General features: G+C 40.4%; 1 protein-coding gene across 1 annotated transcript in view; it reads right to left on the bottom strand.

Moving 5' to 3' along the window:
* Window positions 1-18,593, bottom strand: part of SWAP70 (switching B cell complex subunit SWAP70) — a 78,182-nt gene that overhangs the window by 14,135 nt on the left and 45,454 nt on the right. The window contains exons 4-7 of the mRNA XM_036258465.1: window positions 11,852-12,079; window positions 8,607-8,753; window positions 7,206-7,314; window positions 4,797-4,978 (exon numbers count right to left, since the gene is read on the bottom strand). Coding sequence (XP_036114358.1) covers window positions 4,797-4,978; window positions 7,206-7,314; window positions 8,607-8,753; window positions 11,852-12,079 — 666 coding nt within the window. The remainder of the gene's footprint in view (window positions 1-4,796; window positions 4,979-7,205; window positions 7,315-8,606; window positions 8,754-11,851; window positions 12,080-18,593) is intronic.

Raw genomic sequence — 18,593 nt, 5'->3', positions numbered from 1 at the left:
AAATAAGTAATGATACAGTCATTTAATAGTATTATATAGCCATAAACAAGAATAAAAAAGTTCTTTTTATACTGACATGCAAAGATCTCAAATTAGTATATAAAGTGAAATAAACTAGTTGCAGAACCATGAGGATGAGTATGTACTTTTTGTGTTTAAAGAATGGAAAAATAAGAATGTATATTCATATTTTCTTTATGTATATTAAATAAATCTAGAAGGATATACAAGAAATAAAAAATGATTACCTTAGACAAGGTGTGGAAGCTAGGCAGAGGGGAGAAAAGAAGGAAAAGGAAATCTTTTCATTGAATTCCTTTTTGTATTTTTAAATATTGAACCATAAGATTGTATTACCTAATCAAATGGTTATATTTTTAAAGAAACAAAAGTAGAAATAAAAATTATTTGGGGAGGAGGGATGAACAGATAGAACACAGTGAAAATATTCTGAATGACATTCTAATGGTAAATACTCTGAATGACACCCTGATGGTAGGTATCTGTTGTTATACATGTGTCCAAACCCACAGAATGTGGGCCACCAAGAGTGAACCCTAAACTATGGCTCTGGGTGCTGAGTCACTGCAGACATCAGCTGTAACGAACGCACCCCTCTGTAGGGAATATTGGGAATGGGGAGCTATGCATGCGCTGGGGAAGGAGGCATAAGGGAAAGCTCGGTACCTTCCTCTCAATTTTATTGTGAACCTAAAACTGCTCTAAAAAAATAAAGTCTTTTTAAAAAAGTATTTGGGTAGCCCTGGCCTGATCAATGCTGCTCTCTCTCCCTCGCCCTTCCTCTCTTTCCAAAAATCAGTAAAATCATATTTTAAAAAAATTATTTGGGTAAATCCCTTAAAGAAATCTATTAATTTATTTTAAAAACACCAAGATCTCTTATTCTTTTCCTCTGCATCAACTAAGGCCTAGCAAGTCATACAAAATTCACAAATGTGCAACATAATTCCAGGTGATTAAAATATTCACTGGAGCAGTATTTTTCTAAAAATGCTTCTATGAAAAACTGGAGAATTTTATTTCTTGCCCTGGCCGGTTTTGCTCAGTGGTTAGAGCGCCGGCCTGCGGTCCAGAGAGACCCAGGTTCGGTTCCCGCTAAGGGCGTGTATCTCGGTTGCAGTTTGTCCCCGGCCCTGGTCGGTCGTGAGGGTGGCAGCCACTCAATATGTTCCTTTCACATCGATGTTTCTCTCTCTCTCTCTCCCTCCCACTCTACCTGAACAAAAAATGGAAAAATGTCCTCGGGTGAGGATAAAAATAAATAAATAAATAAATAAATAAATAAATAAAGAATTAAATAAATAAATAAAATGCTTCTATGAAAAACTGGAGAATTTTATTTCTTGATAAGAAAAAGCAAATTAAAGATTATTAAGGGATCTGTAATAATTTTCCAACACTTATCCCCAAATCCCAAATCAGTTGCTTCGACAATTCTGTAACGCTAGCAGGAAAGCTGTCTAAGTGGCTAGGCCTTGTCAACCCAGGCAGGCACCCACGTAACCGAGCAGGACATCTCCGTGCTGCTGGGAGGCCACGTTCAAAAGAATTTAAAAGGACACCATACAGATGAGTCTCAAGGCATGATGCTAAGTGAAAGAACCTAGTCTTGAAAGCATACATACTGAATGATTCCATGTATACAACAATGTGAAAAGGCAAAAATACCGGAACAGAACAGGTCGGTGGTTTCCAGGGGTTGGGGTGAGGGCAAGGTCTGAGTACAAGGAGCAGTGTGAGGAAATTCTTTGAGGCATTGGAACTGTTCTGTATTCTGTCTGTGGTAGTTACAAGAATCTAGGCAGGTATAAAGACTCATAAAACTATATATAAATCACAAACTTGCTGTTTATAAATTTTTTTAAAAAAGAAAGAGAGGACATAGAAGCTTCTAAAATATTGGCAATATTCTACTTGGGTTAAGTTTCAGGAATATCGCTTTATTTGTATACACATATTCCATACTCTTTTGTATGCATGACCCATTTCAAACGTTTGTAAGTTATAAACGAAGGACACCAAGCCCAGAGCCTATTCCCATAACACCCACTGCTGCCGTGTGCAGTGCTGGAGGAAGCAGCAACCTCGTCCTGCAGGAGCGCAGCTGAGCCTGTGAAGCGGTTTCTACAGAAAATACACCACCGCAGAGGCGAGATGCAGGAGTGGTTTGGAAAGAAGAGCAGCAAGAGCAGCAAGACCTAAGGACCTGCTTTTAGAAAGTAGACGTGTTGGGAGGACGACCGGTCAAGATGGCAGGTAGGTAAACGCGGTATCGCGTCCTCCCACAACCACGTCAAAGTTACAACTAAACTACAGAGCAACCATCACTCAAAACCGCCTGAAATCAAGGAAGTCCTACAACTACGGAATTAAAGCAGCAGCCATATCAAGACTGGTAGGAGGGGCGGAGGAGGACCGGCTGGTCCCACACCCACGTGTGGAGGCTAAAAATCAGGAGGACACCTCGGCTGGGAAGGTCCTTCCTGAGGACTGAGGGGTCCCCGTCCCACACCAGGCGCCCTGCTCAGGGTTCCAGTGCCAGGAAGAGAAGTCCCCATCACTTCTGGCTGGAAAAACCAGCGGGAACTGAGGCTCAGGAGGCTGAAGCGGCTGGAGCCCCAGGCAGCTTTCTTAAAGAGCCCGCGCACAGACTTATCAGACTCACTCCCTCTAAGCTTGGAGGGGAGGCAGCTCGAGGGGCACCAGAGACATACAGGGAAGAACTGAGCTGTTTGGCACTGGAGCGAGGGCTGGAGAGGGGGCTTTCTCCAGGACAAACGTGCTGTGAGAGGCCTTTGTTCCTTTGGTGAGCCCTTCCCTGGGACAGCAGACAGTCACCATATCTGGGACTCCAGCAACCTGGTTCACTCTGGTAGCCCTGCCCTGGTGATTCCCTGAGGCCTCGCCCCACCCAACTTTCAGGCCCACCCAAGCTGTTGCCAGTTGCTTTACATAGGATTGGTCTGTCTTGGATCCTGCTTCAGGTTTTCCTAAATTCTTTCAAACAAGCAGCATCTGGTCTCAGCTAGCCCCATACCACTCATTAAGTAATACACAGAAACAAACACAGAGAGGCAGCCAAAATGAGGAGACTAAGAAACAGGTCCCAAATGAAAGAACAGAACAAAACCCCAGAAAAAGAACTAAGCAAAATGGAGATAAGCAACCTAACAGATGCTGAGTTCAAAATACTGCTTATAAGGATGCTCAATGAACTTAGTGAGAACCTCAGTGAACTTAGTGAGGGCCTCAAGAGCATAAAAAAGGACCAGTCAGAAATGAAGGATGCACAGTCAGAAATGAAGGAGGCACTAACTGAAATAAAGAATAATTTACACAGATTCAATAGTAGAGTAGATAAAGCCAAGAAGCAAACCATCAATTTGGAATATAAGGAAGCAAAAAAAAACACCCAATCAGAACAGCAAAAGAAAACAGAATCCAAAAAAATGAGAATAGTGTAAGGAACCTCTGGGACAACTTTAAGCATGCCAACATTCACATCTTGGGGGTGCCAGAAGGAGAAGAGAAAGAACAAGAAATCGAAAACCTATTTGAAACAATAATGGCAGAAAACTTCCCTAACTTGGTGAAGGAAACAGACATACAAGTCCAGGAAGCACAGAGTCCCAAACAAGATGAACCCCAAGAGGCCCACACCAAGACACATCATCATCAAAAGGCAAAAGGTTCAAGACAAAGAGAGAATCTTAAAAGCAGCAAGAGAAAAGCAGCTAGTTACCTACAAGGGAGTTCCCATAAGGCTGTCTGCTGATTTCTCAAAAGAAACTTTGCAGGCCCGAAGGGAGTGGCAAGAAATATTCAGAGTGATGAAAAGCAAGAACCTACAACCAAGGTTACTTTATCCTGCAAAGCTGTCATTTAGAATTGATGGCCATATAAAGAGTTTCCCAGACAAGAAAAAGTTAAAGGAGTTCATCACCACCAAAACATTATTATATGAAATGATGGTCTTTTTGAAGAAAAAGATAAAATATATGAACAAACAAAATGGCAATGAATACATATCTATCGACAATTGAATCTACAAATAAAATGAACAGGCAGAACAGAAGCATTCTCATAGATACAGAGAATATTCTGATGGTTGCCAGATGGGAGGGGAGTTGGGGAAATGGGTGAAAAAGGTGAAGAGATTAAGAAGTACAAATTGGTTGTTAGACTGACAAACCTCAAAGGGAAGGGGGTTGGGGGGTGGGAAGAAATAAACCAAAGAACTTACATGCATAACCAATGGACACAGACAACAGTGTGGGAAAAGGCGGGAGGGGGATAGGGGTGGGGAGGAGGGGGTCAGTGGGGGGGGAAATGAGAAACATCTATAATACATTCAACAATAAAGATTTAAAAAAAAAAAAAAGAAAGTATACGTGCTAGATAGAAACAGCTATTTCTGAGATTGCATGACCACATGGTTAAGATTTTAAAAGTATAAGAAAAAGTGACCTTGACATCTTAGGAGAATAAAATTTCTCATCTTTCTCTGACAAAATTCAACTGTGCTTCATTTTTATAAATACGCTTTTCTGATCAATGAAATGTCCTTGCTGCCCTGTGACACTCATACGTTTGGGGTTGAGAAAACCAGGGTGTTTCACGTGGTGCGGATATACTTCCTGAGAACTTTCAGATGTTCACTGAAAACACCTCCCTGAAACTGCAGTAACCCGGTCTTGGTCAAACCAAAGCTGGACAGTGAGGCAGCTGTGGCCGCAGCGATTCAAAGAGCCCTCCCGCCCAGCGTCTGCTCCCACCTTCCGCACAGTCTCCAGCTCCCGCTGCTTGTTTTCGTTGGCAGCCTGGAGCTCCTTCATCTGTCGCTCCAGCTCCTCCTGCTCAGCCAGCAGCTTCTTCCGGAGTTCTTTCCGACGCTGGCGGGCTTCTTTGTGCGGTGGGGGCCTGCCCAACTTCAACAGATGGATAGTAGAATGAATGGCTGTGAAAGGTGGGAGAAAAAACAGGAAACACCCTTTATTCTTTGTAAGCCTAACATGCAAATGGCACAGTGGGAAGAAACCAGACAGGACCCACGGTGGGTTCTGATTCGGCCACCTCACACCATCTCCTGCAGCACCATTTTCCTCTGAGATGAGGAAGATGATCTCTCGTCCCTTCCAGCTCCAAAATTCCAAAATTTCAAAACTGCATTATCTGTGCTTAAAGAGATACTTGATTCGGGAAAAGCACACACGCTTGAAGAATTTATAACACTTGCAACTCCCTTCTCCATACTTCTCAAAAGGCGAAATGAGATTAAGCCATAGTAAGGACCAAGATTCAAAGTTCCTACATCTGATTTGCTACCTGCTGTGATTAGTTTTTGAAACTGGCTCCCTATACACACACCCCTTCCTGAGATGATTAACAGTAGCTACCATTTACTGAATACTTCCTATATGTACACCATTTACATGCATTACCAAATTTTTATATAAAATCTGATTTTCTTCTTGATTATTTCAATTACATAAATTTAATTTTTTTAATAGCTAACACTTTTGTTCAAATTCAATAGCATGACAGGGCATAGGGGGAGTCTCTCTCCTACTTCTGTCCCCAGGTACCCGGTTCCCCTCTCCGCCAGCAACCAATGCGAACGGTTTCTGGTGCATCTTTCTGAAGGTAGTTTAAGAATATACAAATAAATATGTATATACATCCTCCACCTTCTTTTGATACAAACAGTGGCACAACACACTCTTCTGGGCCTTGGTTTTTTGTGTTTTTTTTTTTCATTTAATTTATCTGGAAGAGCTTCCCATCTCAGAACACGCAGCCCCAGACACAAGGACTGCACCCTCCACTGTGAAGCTGAGCCACCATCTAGCCAGCCATCTCCCAGTTCATGAGCATTTAGGTCGTTTGCCATCGATCACAAACATTTCCACAATGATGTGTCATTTTAAACCATGCGAGTATACCTTCATGGTTTAATTATTATCCCCCACAACAAGCCCGAGAGGAAGGTGCTGTACTGGTCCCATGCCAAGGAGGAAAGCAGCTACAGAATTCATAACTCAACCCACGTGACTCAGGGGAGATTGGAACGTAGCTGTGCTTGCTCAAACTCTTAAATCACATCAAAAATGACCACAATTTTCAATATAATATTTCCCTACCTGAAACCGAGGGTCCCTATGGCTTTGATAAATGTAGTGTTAAATCCCAGCTCCAGAAATCATCTCTCTATATAAATACATAGTACTCAGAGACCCAGCCTTTTCCCCAGATAATCAGCACCCCCGAGGCAGCAGAAAACAGCCCGGATCTGACTAATGCTCACAAGGGCTGGACCACTGGCAGGCTAAAGATTACATCTTGCCCTAAATTATGCTGCAGCTCCTAAGCCCTAAAGTAGAGACCCCTCGGCTACTTTTCCATGAGACCAGACAAAGGGACGCCTGCGCAGACCTCAGACTGTCCTCAAGACCTGAAGAAATGATTTATTACCCTTACCTCACCTTGGACCAATCAGCTCCCAGCACGACCCTGAAGCCCCTAATCCTGTCTAGTGATTTTGCCCTATATAATCTGTAACTACATGCCGTGGGGGAACTGGTTTTTAGCACTAGCTCTCTACCACCGTGTTGGTCATTCAGTATTAAACTCTTTCTTTCTATACTGCAAACGCCTGCTCCTGCATGTCATTGGGCCAGTTCATGCAGGCAGATGGACTAAAAAAAACCAACATTGGGGTCCCAGTTAAATACCTATGTCCAAGAATATCATATTCAAAATCTCCCCATGAGGTAGAGTGTCTCATTCTTTATTAATTTTGGAATAATACTTTTCTTGTGAAAATAACCAATCTTAAAAATTATTCAAAAGCTATTCCATTCTTCCTCTTCTATTTTACATATTACTCAAAACTCAAGATGGTCACTTTAAAATTCTTCGGTTGTTAATGGGAAATTCCATACTCTTCAAATAGTAGGAGTAAATAAAACTCAAAATGTCCAGTTTACAATTTTCCCACAAGATCATTTCGAAAATGGATTAAAAATTTGGAAACTCCTCTTGATTTGTTTTCTCTAAGCCACCATGTTACATCCAGAAATAACACAGACAATGAGGAAATAAGATCTTAGCATCTTCAATGCGATTTAAAAACAGAAAGCCAGAGCTCTCAAGCGAGTATGTGACAAATAATAACGTCGCCTTACCCTGAATCCACTCCTGTTTCTTCTTCTTATCTGAAGCACTGATCTCAAAGGTCTTATCAAAACATTTGATGAGAAAAAGGCATTTCTTTCCATCTTTGTCAGGCAAAGACTAAACAGAAAGCTAAATTAGTTCTTTAAGATTTTAGTTTTTTGAGAAAGAGGAAGGGAGAGGGGGAGAGAAACATCGATTTGTCGTTTCACTTATTTATACATTTGTTAGCTGCTTCCTGTATGTGCCCTGACCTGGATCGAACCCGAAATGTTGGTGTATCGGGACGACGCTACCACAACTGAACTACCAGGCCAGGGCTAAGGTTTTATTTTAAGTATTTAAATTAAATTCAAGCTTAATTATTTATACAAATCTGGCTGAACTTCAATGTCAATGAAAAATATCTATAAATGCACATTACAGATTCACTAACTCTATCCCCGGGGCAACATTACTTATGGGAACAATGACCCCTGGCTAGTATACCACTTCCAGACAGGGAGAACCATCGATGCCTGATGGGGATGCCAAGCTTTGGGCTTTCCCAAGCACAGTGACTCATACCTGAGCACACCCCTACAGGTATTAACTCCTATGAGCTATGAGGCTTCTAAGCCAGGGTGATTCCCACACCTGCCTGAAATGTGCTCTCTCCTCTCCTCACACCTGGGATGTTGTTACTGGCCAGCTGTGGGTCCTGACCTATGTCCTTATAAAGAGACTGGTATGGCCTATAGTAATTTTGTGATTCTCCATTTTAGTTGAATCTAAGAAGACCACTTAGTGGGCACTGCACACCCTAGGACATTAATATATCTATGCCATCTCATCCACCAAAATATACTGTCGTTTGTGAGTAAGACCTTAGGTATTTTAAATGTTCTTCGACAAATACAGACAAATACAAATGCTCAAAATTGTATGTTCTTGAGGACTTCATTTTTTTATAGAATTGACAGTTATAAAGTATCCTGAATCACTCAAAATATTCAAAGGTAATGCTCGCAGCTTCTTCAGCTTTATTCATTGCACTCAAAATGGCCTGGATTTTCTTGTATATTCATAATTTAAACACTTTATTGCAGTTTTTTTTTTTTTGTTTTTTTTTTTGCTTCACTTTCTTTTGATGACTCCGTTTTATTCAATAAATGATCTCTTAAATGTACAAACAAATTCAATTTAATCCCTATACTTTGTTCATGAATATAAGACAGAAAATAAACTCACATTAGAAAAAAATTTTTTCAGGTATCTTTAGTTTTTAGTTCAGAAACTACTGCAATTTTATGCCTGTATTATGTTGGAAATGTAAGTTTTAAGATTATTTGAAGGCTCTGAAGGCCACACGGAAGATAAACTGCTTGAGCAGCAGGGGGCAGCACCAGAAAGAGGTAACAATGGGCTCTTACCTCCACACAGCAGTTTTCATCCAAGGGAATGTCTCCTTTCTTATCTTTCAGATCCTCACTCACATAATAAGAAATTATGTTGGGTTTTAGTACAAACCAGCGTTCAGTCCAATTTTTCCGTTTATGGCCTTTTTTCATCATATAACCCTATAAGAGATTAAATCTGATATAAATGCCTGTAAGAACTGATATCTCTCTTCCTTGATATTCTTGCCTATTCCATTATCTGATATATGATCCAGAACAGTATCAGTGTTCTTGCCCTTTGTGGATCATGAACCCTTTGAGCATTCATGAAGGCCAGGGACACCAGACCCAGTCAAATTCACACAAGTACATGCAGACAAAAGCCTACATGGAACTTTAGACACTCAGAGACAATCCCTCCCCTCCCTGCAAAGCTAGATAGATAGCAGACTTTAGAATCCCTGATGTTAACAGCATTGTGGTTTTTTTAAATTTCTTATCTTTTAGGGATACTTATTGAAATATTTATGGATAAAATGCAATGTCTGAGATTTGTTTCAAGATAATACAGGAGAGGCAAAAGTAGGTAGGGTAGGATTCACCAGGTGGAGGTGGTTACCGGCACTGGGTGATGGGTATACGGAAGTTCATTATACTATTCATTCTATTCCTTTTAGCACACATACACACACACATCAAACAGTGATTCTCAATTAATACCTCAGTTAATGAAAATGCTAAAAGGTGTCAGCTTGGCCAAGTATTATTTACTCAGCCAGTCACCTTCTGACACCAAGCCCCCTTACTGCCTGATCGCACACTATTCTGGAGGATGAGCTGTGCTCCAGATGAGCGGACAAAGAACTGAACTAATTGTTAGGACACTAGCTTCTACGTGTAGCTTCTATGCTCATACTTACAACTCTGTACTTCCTGCCCATGTATCTGCCTCAAAGGTGTATAATTCAAATTTTTACTTCAGCAAAATCACACATTATAGCCCTTCAAGGTTGTTCAAGAACAGCTGACATTTAAATATTAAACATACAGGGGGCAGAGTAAAAAAAGGCAAGGGATTAAGAAGTACTAATTGGCAGTTACAAAGTAAGCACAGGGATGTAAGTAAAGCATAGGTATATAGCTAACAATGTTCTAATTGCTACGCATGGTGCCGGGTGGGCACCTGAGTTATCGGAGGGAACACTTTGTAAAGCATGTGAGTGTCTGTCCGTTGTGCTGTACACCTGGAACGAATGCAAAACAGTAAACTGGATGTAAACTGTAATAAAAAAATTAAAAACTGCCCTGGCCGGTTTGGCTCAGCGGTCAGAGCGTCGGCCCGCGGTCCGGAGAGACCAGGTTCGGTTCCCGCTAAGGGCACGTACCTCGGTTGCAGTTTGTCCCTGGCCCTGGTTGGGTTATGTGGGTGGCAGCCACTCGATGTGTCCCTTTCATGTCGATGTTTCTCTCTCTCTCTCTTCCTCTCTCTCCCTCCCACTCTATCTGAACAAAAAATGAAAAAATGTCCTTGGGCGCCCTGGCCAGTTTGGCTCAGCGGTTAGAGCGTCGGCCTGCGGCCCGGAGAGACCCGGGTTCGGTTCCTGCTAAGGGCACGTACTTCGGTTGCAGTTTGTCCCCGGCCCTGGTTGGTCGTGCGGGTGGCAGCCACTCGATGTGTCCCTTCACATCGATGTTTCTCTCTCTCTATTCCTCTCTCTCCCTCCCACTCTATCTGTACAAAAAATGGAAAAATATCCTCGGGTGAGGATAAAAAAATAAATAAAAAGAAAAAAAAGAAAAAATGTCCTCGGGTGAGGATAAAAAAATAAAAATCAAATAAATAAAAATAAAAATAAAAAATGTACACATATATATAATGTACAGCTGCTGACAGCCTATGGTAGAATATACATAGCACTAAATATATATTAGTTCAGCTATATCATTTGATGATTACACTAAGTTCTAATCATATTACTTGTTCAGTTCCTAATCCTTGCAAATTTAAGCAAAAGCTGTCTCACAAACAAAATTAAAACAGACTCACAGACACAGAGAGAGGGCTGGTGGTTGCCAGAGGGGTGGGGGTTGGGGGACTGGGAGAAAGAGGTGAAGGGATTAAGAAGTACAATTGGCAGTTACAAAACAGTCACGAGGATGCAAAGTACAGCATAGGGAATACACTCAGTAATATTGTAATAACTATGTGTGCTGTCAGGTGCATACCAGAAATATCAGGGGAACACTTTGTGAAGTGTATGATTCTAACCACTATGCTGTACACCTCAAACTAATACAAAATAATATTGAAAGTAAACTGTAATTTTATTTTTAAAAAATTAAAAAGCTATCTCATACTGAAATTCATCTGTGCTCCTATATCCTGCCATCCTGGTGGGCTTAAAAGTCCTCTTTGCAGAGATCGTGTCTTATACCTCTTCAAAGCACCAAGAGTCTATACAAATTAAGCCTCAATTACTGTTTACTGATGGGCTCCACTAGGAGAAAAGAATCAAGACAGCAATATCACCTACTGAGCAAAAAAAGGACCAAAGTAAGGAAATCCCAAATTGGAATTATCATTCAATATAATAATGTCAGAAATTTGAAAGCTCCACTAATAAATATATAAATTCCATTTTAAAGCATAAAGCTTCCCATGTGCATACCAGTTGCTTTGCAGGTGCTGAGAAAACAAACATCATAATCTAATAAGATAAATGCAATTTTGTTATATAAAGAGTTTTTCTTCCAAAAATAAGGGTATTTTTCTGATTTTATAAAAATAATATATAACCATACACACAGCCTCATGTACACATCATAAATCCAATGCTAAGAGAGGAATAAAGAAGAAAAGGTTCACAGAAGTGCCACAGTGCAGAGGCAAGCGCTCTGACAGGTGGGTGAGCATCCTTCCAGCCCTGCACGCGCACATGCAGACTGTGACAGGGATTACACGACACCTGCTGTCCAACAGCCTGGTTTTCAATAAGCATGGATTACATGACACGAGAAAGTACTTTAAAAACAGTTTGGAAATGTGATCATTTAAACAGTTCTTTCAAAATAACAACTTCCCAATGCTTAACTGTGCTTCAGAAATGTACCAGTAATTCTTTAAAATGAAAACCTGGCAAAGTAAGAAACTTTATTCCTGTTTTAAATAAGTGTGAAAGTACATGTGACTTATACTCATCTTTGTGATGAAAATTTGTTTTATTTCAAACATGTCAAATTTCAAAGGTGAGAAAAAAACAGCGCAATACGACTCTTACCTGTTTCAACACATCTAATATAAGCTCATTAAAGACTTCATTGATCGCCATAGACACCGTCTGCCGATCCATGCCTTTGCTAAACTGTCCAGTTCCAATAAGCTCAATCAGCTCCCACACAGAAAGACCATCTTTACCGTCATCAAAGTTGACTTTATAATGTTCAAACTGCTCTTGCTGCCAACCTCCTCCCATGGCTTCTGTCAGTTTCTTAAGCAGGTACTCAATCTATATAAAAATTTAGAGGTTATTATTTATTAGTTTAAAAATAGCTTTTTAACTTAGGTATGTATCTAAGTTTTTACACTGATAAAGTCAACTTAAGAAATATTCTTTTATAATTCCAATAGCGGGTATTTAAAAGGTCATGACACTCTCAGGGAAAAGGGTATGGATAAATGCCACTGGTTCTATATTAACCTAGAATAAATAAAGGAATCAAAAACTGATAACCCTCTAACAGTATATTTGCATACATAACTAAAGCAAACTGCACACATACACTATCATACACATACTAATTAATGTGATCTGATTACTCTCTCTTGGATAAATATTTCAATATATCAAAATATTCATCTTACTGAACTAATACCCAAGCACCAAATTAAATAAGCATCTCAAAGTACTATGTATAAGTTACTCCCCAATTTACAAATTTTCCATATAAGCCAATTAGTTTATTATTTATTTGTTTGTATATTTGTTTATTTTTATTGATCTTAGAGAGAGAGGTAGGGAGAGAGAGAAACATCAATGTGAGAGAGAAACAATGATCAGTTGCCCCCTGCATGTACCCCGACCAGGAATCAAACCCACAATCTAGGTAAGTACCCTGATCAGGAATTGAACCCACAAACTTCCTATGCATTGGACAACGCTCCAATCAAATAAGCCACACGAGCCAGGGCCAATTTTTTTTTTTTTCCCATTTTTTGTTCAGATAGAGTGGAAGGGAGAGAGAGGGAGAGAGAGAGAGAAAAAGAGAGAGAGAGAGAAACATCGACATGAAAGAAAGAGACACATTGAGTGGCTGCAACCCACATGACAAACTGCAACCGAGGTACGCGCCCTTAGCGGGAACTGAACCCAGGTCTCTCTGGACCGCAGGCTGACGCTCTAACCACTGAGCCAAACCGGCCAGGGTAGGGCCAATTTTTTTAAATTCATGCTGCCTCCTCCTGTCAGAACACTAACTGTGTTGTAAACAATGTTGAACTCGCCCTTGCCAGTTTGGTTCAGCGGTTAGAGCATCGGTCTGCGGTCCGGAGAGACCCGGGTTCGGTTCCCGCTAAGGGCATGTACCTCGGTTGCAGTTTGTCCCCGGCCCTGGTTTGGCCGTGTGGGTGGCAGCCATTCGATGTGTCTCTTTCACATCGATGTTTCTCTCTCTTCCTCTCTCTCCCTCCCACTCTATCTGTACAAAAAAAAAAACACAATGTTGAACTCCTAGCTTAGCCTAGAAAAGCTTATTAAATCCTGAAACACATACCTTTGTCTAGAAAAGCAGTAGAAAATACTATTATTGAAACAGTAGCAGTTAAACAAAACAATGAGGTAGTGATACTGAATAAGAAATTGATATCTGCTATTTTCTGAAAATTCTGGGTATCTTACAATACTCAACATGTCTAAAGATGAATGAATCACCTCTACCTTCCAAATGACTTCCCTTTCTGTTACTATAACCAGCATTTTCTTTAATGAAATGAAAAATATTTTAGTTTATCCACAAATAAAGACAAATACTGTTTTGTGACAAGTTTTGCTTTTTGTGAGCATGCATCTGTGTGTGCTGGGCCATGAAATAAAATGTTTATCTTCCTATAGGTTTTTTTCATTGTCAAGAGAAAAGACAATGAAAAACTGCCCAAGACAGTTTTCAACTCCGTCTCCTCCTACCCCTTTGCCCTTGTTCAGGCCTCCTGGTTGTTACCTGACCTCCAGCATCGCCTTCCTTGTATCTATCTATATTCTGCCAGAGAGATTTTTGTAAAACAAAACCTGAGCCTGTGACCACCACCTTTAAACCCTGCCCTGGGTCCTTGTCACTTCAAAGAGAAAGGCTAAGCTCCCCTGCATCCCCTGGTGGTCATCTTCATGCCTGCTGCCTCTACCATGTCTTCCACTATGCCTGCGGCACATTTTACACTCCACCTGCCCTACCAATACCACCGATCAGGGCCCCTCGCTTGTTCTATAAAGGACTGGACAGTAAATATTTCAGGCTTTGTCCATTTCCATTCTGTGTTCCTTTTGTTTTTTTACAACCTTTTAAAAACATAAAAACTATTCCTAGAACATAGACAATACAAAAACAGATCATTCAGCCAGTGAGCCACAGTCTGCCAACACTTGCCACAGATTATAAGTGGTTTACCCACATAACACTGTTATGCTTCTTTGTCTTTCCCCACGCTGTCCTCTGTCCAGAATACCTTTACCCATTTCTCTACCTGGCCAACTGGTGTTTATTCAAGTCCTACATCATCTAGGATATTCCTACCCAAAGTGAGATGTGTGGACCAGCAGCAGCAGCACTCAGAAGCCTATTAGAAATTAAGTATCTCAGATCCCACTAAAGACCCCAAAGTCAGAATTGCCTTTGAACAAGAACCCCAGGAACTTCCATATGCACATTAAAGTTTAAGAAAAAACCTGCCTGACCAACCCTAGCCCAGGTCAGGTGTTTTTCTATGTCACTGCACTCAGCATACTGAAGTACAATGATCTCTTTACTAATTGGCTTCCCCATCATTTTCTGAAATCTTTACAGGAGGGACTATCCCACTCATCTTTGAATCCCCAGGACTCAGCATGGTACCTAGAATGCAGTAGAGCTCAATTAATGTTTGTTAAACTGAAATAAATTAGGCTAAGTCTCAATTTCCTCATCAATGAAATGAGCATAACAACACTCATCACATATAACTACAATGGGGATAACATGAAACAAATGTAGAACATTTTTTTTTTCTTTTTTTATCCTCACCCGAGGACATTTTCCCATTTTTTTGTTCAGGGAGAGAGAGGAACAGAGAGAGAGAGAAACATCGACGTGAAAGGAACACATCTAGTGGCTGCCACCTGCACGACCGACCAGGGCCGGGGACAAACTGCAATGGAGGTACGTGCCCTTAGCGGGAACCGAACCCGGGTCTCTCCGGACCGCAGGCCGACGCTCTAACCGCTGAGCCAAACCGGCCAGGGCCAAATGTAGAACATTTTGCACAATGCCTGGCACACTAGGTACTCCATCAATGTTACTTCCCTTCTGCACTGAGTGTAGTATTACTGGAGTATTATTCCACCATTCAAAATTACATTTAAGGCCCTGGCCAGTGTAGCTCAGTGGTCAGACTGTCGGCCAGCACACCAAAGTGTCCCGGGTTTGATTCCCAGTCAAGGGCATGTACTTGGGTTGTAGGTTCAATCCCAAGCCCCAGTTGGGGCACAAACAGAAGGCAACCAATTGATGTGTCTTTCTCATATCAATGTTTTGCTCGCTCGCTCGCTCTCCCTCCCTCCCCCCTCCTTCCATCTCTTCCATTCTCTCTCTAAAAAAAAAATGGAAAAAGATATCCTCAGGTGAGGATTTTTAAAAAAATTACATTTAAGAAAATATTTCTGAAATAACATAAAGTGAAAGAATGCAAAATTATATTTACCTATGATTTCTATTCCATAAAGATTATGTAAATATTTGGGGGGCGGGGTACGTGCCCCTAGCGGGAACCGAACCCAGGACTCTCTGGACCGCAGGCCGATGCTCCAACCACTGAGCCAAATCGGCCAGGGCTAAGATTATGTAAATATTTTGACAAATACTAAGGGAAAACATAGAAACAGTAAGTGTTACAGATAGGATTGTGAATTATTTTTTTCTTTCTCTTCTTTACAATTCTATTAACTTGGTCATAATGCTTGTGAATTTTTAACAGAAAAAGATTACAAAAATAGGAAAAACATATTTTCAAAAAAATACACATTCATAAAATTTCACAAGGTCAAAAAATATGAGTTCTATTGATTTAATTTGATAAAATTGTAAAAATTCTTTAGTATGGAGATTATCTAATCCCCTAAATTTAACATATGGTAGGTGGTCAGCAAATATTCACTTGTTGGAGAAAAACATACTTAGGTCTCTTCCTCTTGTTGGAAATATATCATCTACTGTTAAGCTTATCAGATACTATTTTCTTGGCTCTTAAAAAAAGGAACAGGGATAGTCAGTGGAAGAGAGAAAAAGGAAATGGTTAAGAGGAAGACAAAGGAAGAGGGAAGGAAAGAATGAGACAGAAAAGAAAAAAATATATAAAGGCAAGAAGAAACTGAAGAAAGACAAGAGAGAAAAAGAAAGTAGAAAAGAACATTAAGCCCTGGCCGATTTGGCTCAGCGGTTAGAGTGTCAGCCTATGGACCAACGAGTCGTGGGTTTGATTCCGGCCAAGGGCACAAACCTCAGTTGCGATTCGTCCCCGGCCCTGGTTGGTGTCATGTGAGAGGCAGCCACTCGATGTATCCCTTTCACATCGATATTTCTCTCTCCCTCTCCCTCTAAAAATCAATAAGAAAAAAAATTTGTTTTTAAGAAAAAGAAAAAGAAAGAATTGCCCATGGTAAACTAACTTCAAGGTATTAACATGTATGTACAGAAATTCAATCTCCCTAAGGCAGCAAAAAGAAGGGCCCATGCTGCCTGATCACACTTGGGGTAAATGCAGTAACGGCACAGCTAGAAGTTTTAGTAGGAAGGCCAATGTAAACATATGCATTTGGCCACAAGTATGATGGAAAGTGGGTGTGGCAAATTGGTGTATCCAACTGACCGCTTGTATCTGCACCAAGTCAAGAAACAGCCTCAGCTCTTCCTCGCCTACCCCTTATAAATGAACCCACACCCCTCACGCTCTGAGCTTAGTTCTTACCTATGGGATGACCTTTATGTCTGTAACCCAGAAAGGTCCTATGAGTAGCAAACTTTCTGAAGGTGCCCTCCAAACCCTTCTGAGTTGGTCATCAGCACCCAGCATCTGCTCAGCATTGCCAATAACTATACCAGACAACGAATTAGATTCATTTCCTGCTGGCTTTCTACACAATCATTTACTTATCATAACCAAGTAACTTAAGGATCTCTTAAAACATTATATTGGGCCAACGAGAGACAAGCATTACCATTCTCAACTATTCACTTATACTAAATAACAAACCACGCGCTGCATGTTAGTCTCCAGGGCTTGCATCAGTTCTAAGAGCTCATTCAGTTTCAGGAAGCAGCTTACTTCCTCCTTCCAAGCAAGTTCCACCAAAAATAACAAAGAGTAAACTTTTAAACTGCATGTGATTTTCGATGCCTGTGGCTCCAAAATTTATTTTGTTAAAAGTTCTTGCCCTGTCGTCATTTAAAAGGGCCTTTATTGGTGTAACAACAATTCAGGTTTTATTTCATGGAGGATCTCTTAAAACTATTTCAGGTTTGATATGTATTTCAAGGCAATTCTTCCAAATAAGCTCACAACAGACACATCCTGTTTTGTTCTTGGCTCTATGGGAAATGAATACTAATGTAAAAACTATACTTTATAGACACACATTTCCAGGAATAACTTTTGACAAAAGTTACAGAACCATCTCAAATAAGGACATATTATTTCTTAACTTTTGTGTAGTTAGTCACTCAAATATTTATTCAATATTCTTGACACTACTCTCTGGGTGATAGAAAACTAAGTCAAAAGCAAACTTATTTATACCACTTATGTTATTCATTTAACTATCACTGATACTTATATAGCATTCATCAAAGCTGAAGAATAAAATCGTTCTTAAAAACATTCTGGACTTAAAATGCAAATGACCATTATGGTAGGTAGATTACTGGAAAAATAAAAAATTACTTTAAGTGTATAAAGTCTAAAAACTGTTGGTAAGACTACAAATAAACTTTTGTATATACTTATGACAAAGACATTATAGTTCAAATTTTATATTTTAAATACATCTTTTTTCACATTAAATTTTATTAAAATCTGTTAGCCTAAAACTAAATCAAAACATACTTTTTTACATGTTATTAAAGTATTTAGGAAGGAAGCCAAATCAAAGAGAGAACTGTCACCTTAAGAAATATTATGACTCAAGTGTTTTCCATAAAATAGTGTGACCTTGAGTTTGCAGAGCTTGGTCAAAGAACATAAGATGTGCTGAGGGCTCAATAAATTCAAGGCCACATTTTTGTTTTGTTTTGTTTTGTTGATGTGTGTGTGTGTGTGTGTGTGTGTGTGTGTGTGTTTTGTTAACCCTTACCCGAGGATATTTTTCCATTGATTTTCAGATAGGGTGGAAGGGAGAGAGGGAGGGAGAGAGAGCGAGAAAAAAGAGAAACATCAATATGAGAGAGAGACATCGACTGGTTGCCTCCCACACAACCCAGACCGGGGCCGGGGATTGTATCTACAACCCAGGTACACACACTGGACGGGGAGTCGAACCTAAGGCCCTTCAGTCTGCGGGCCAATGCTCAAACCACTCAGCCAAACCAGCCAGGGCTCAAGGCCACATTTTAAACCTCAGGAGGCTGGTTCAGCAGCCAGACAAAGCATTTGTTTCGACATAAACCTGTCCCAGCGATCCTTTCTTTCCCCACACAAGTACTCCTGGCCACAGAGGAATAATCAGTAAAACTAACCAAATTCTACTTTTAACTAGAAGAAACGGTGAGGGAGTGAAGGATGTC

The sequence above is a fragment of the Molossus molossus genome, unplaced genomic scaffold (genome assembly GCF_014108415.1).
Source record: "Molossus molossus isolate mMolMol1 unplaced genomic scaffold, mMolMol1.p scaffold_m16_p_13, whole genome shotgun sequence".
NCBI lineage: Eukaryota > Metazoa > Chordata > Mammalia > Chiroptera > Molossidae > Molossus > Molossus molossus.
Note: the sequence above shows the minus strand (reverse complement) of the source record. Positions and strands in the feature narration are given on the sequence as shown.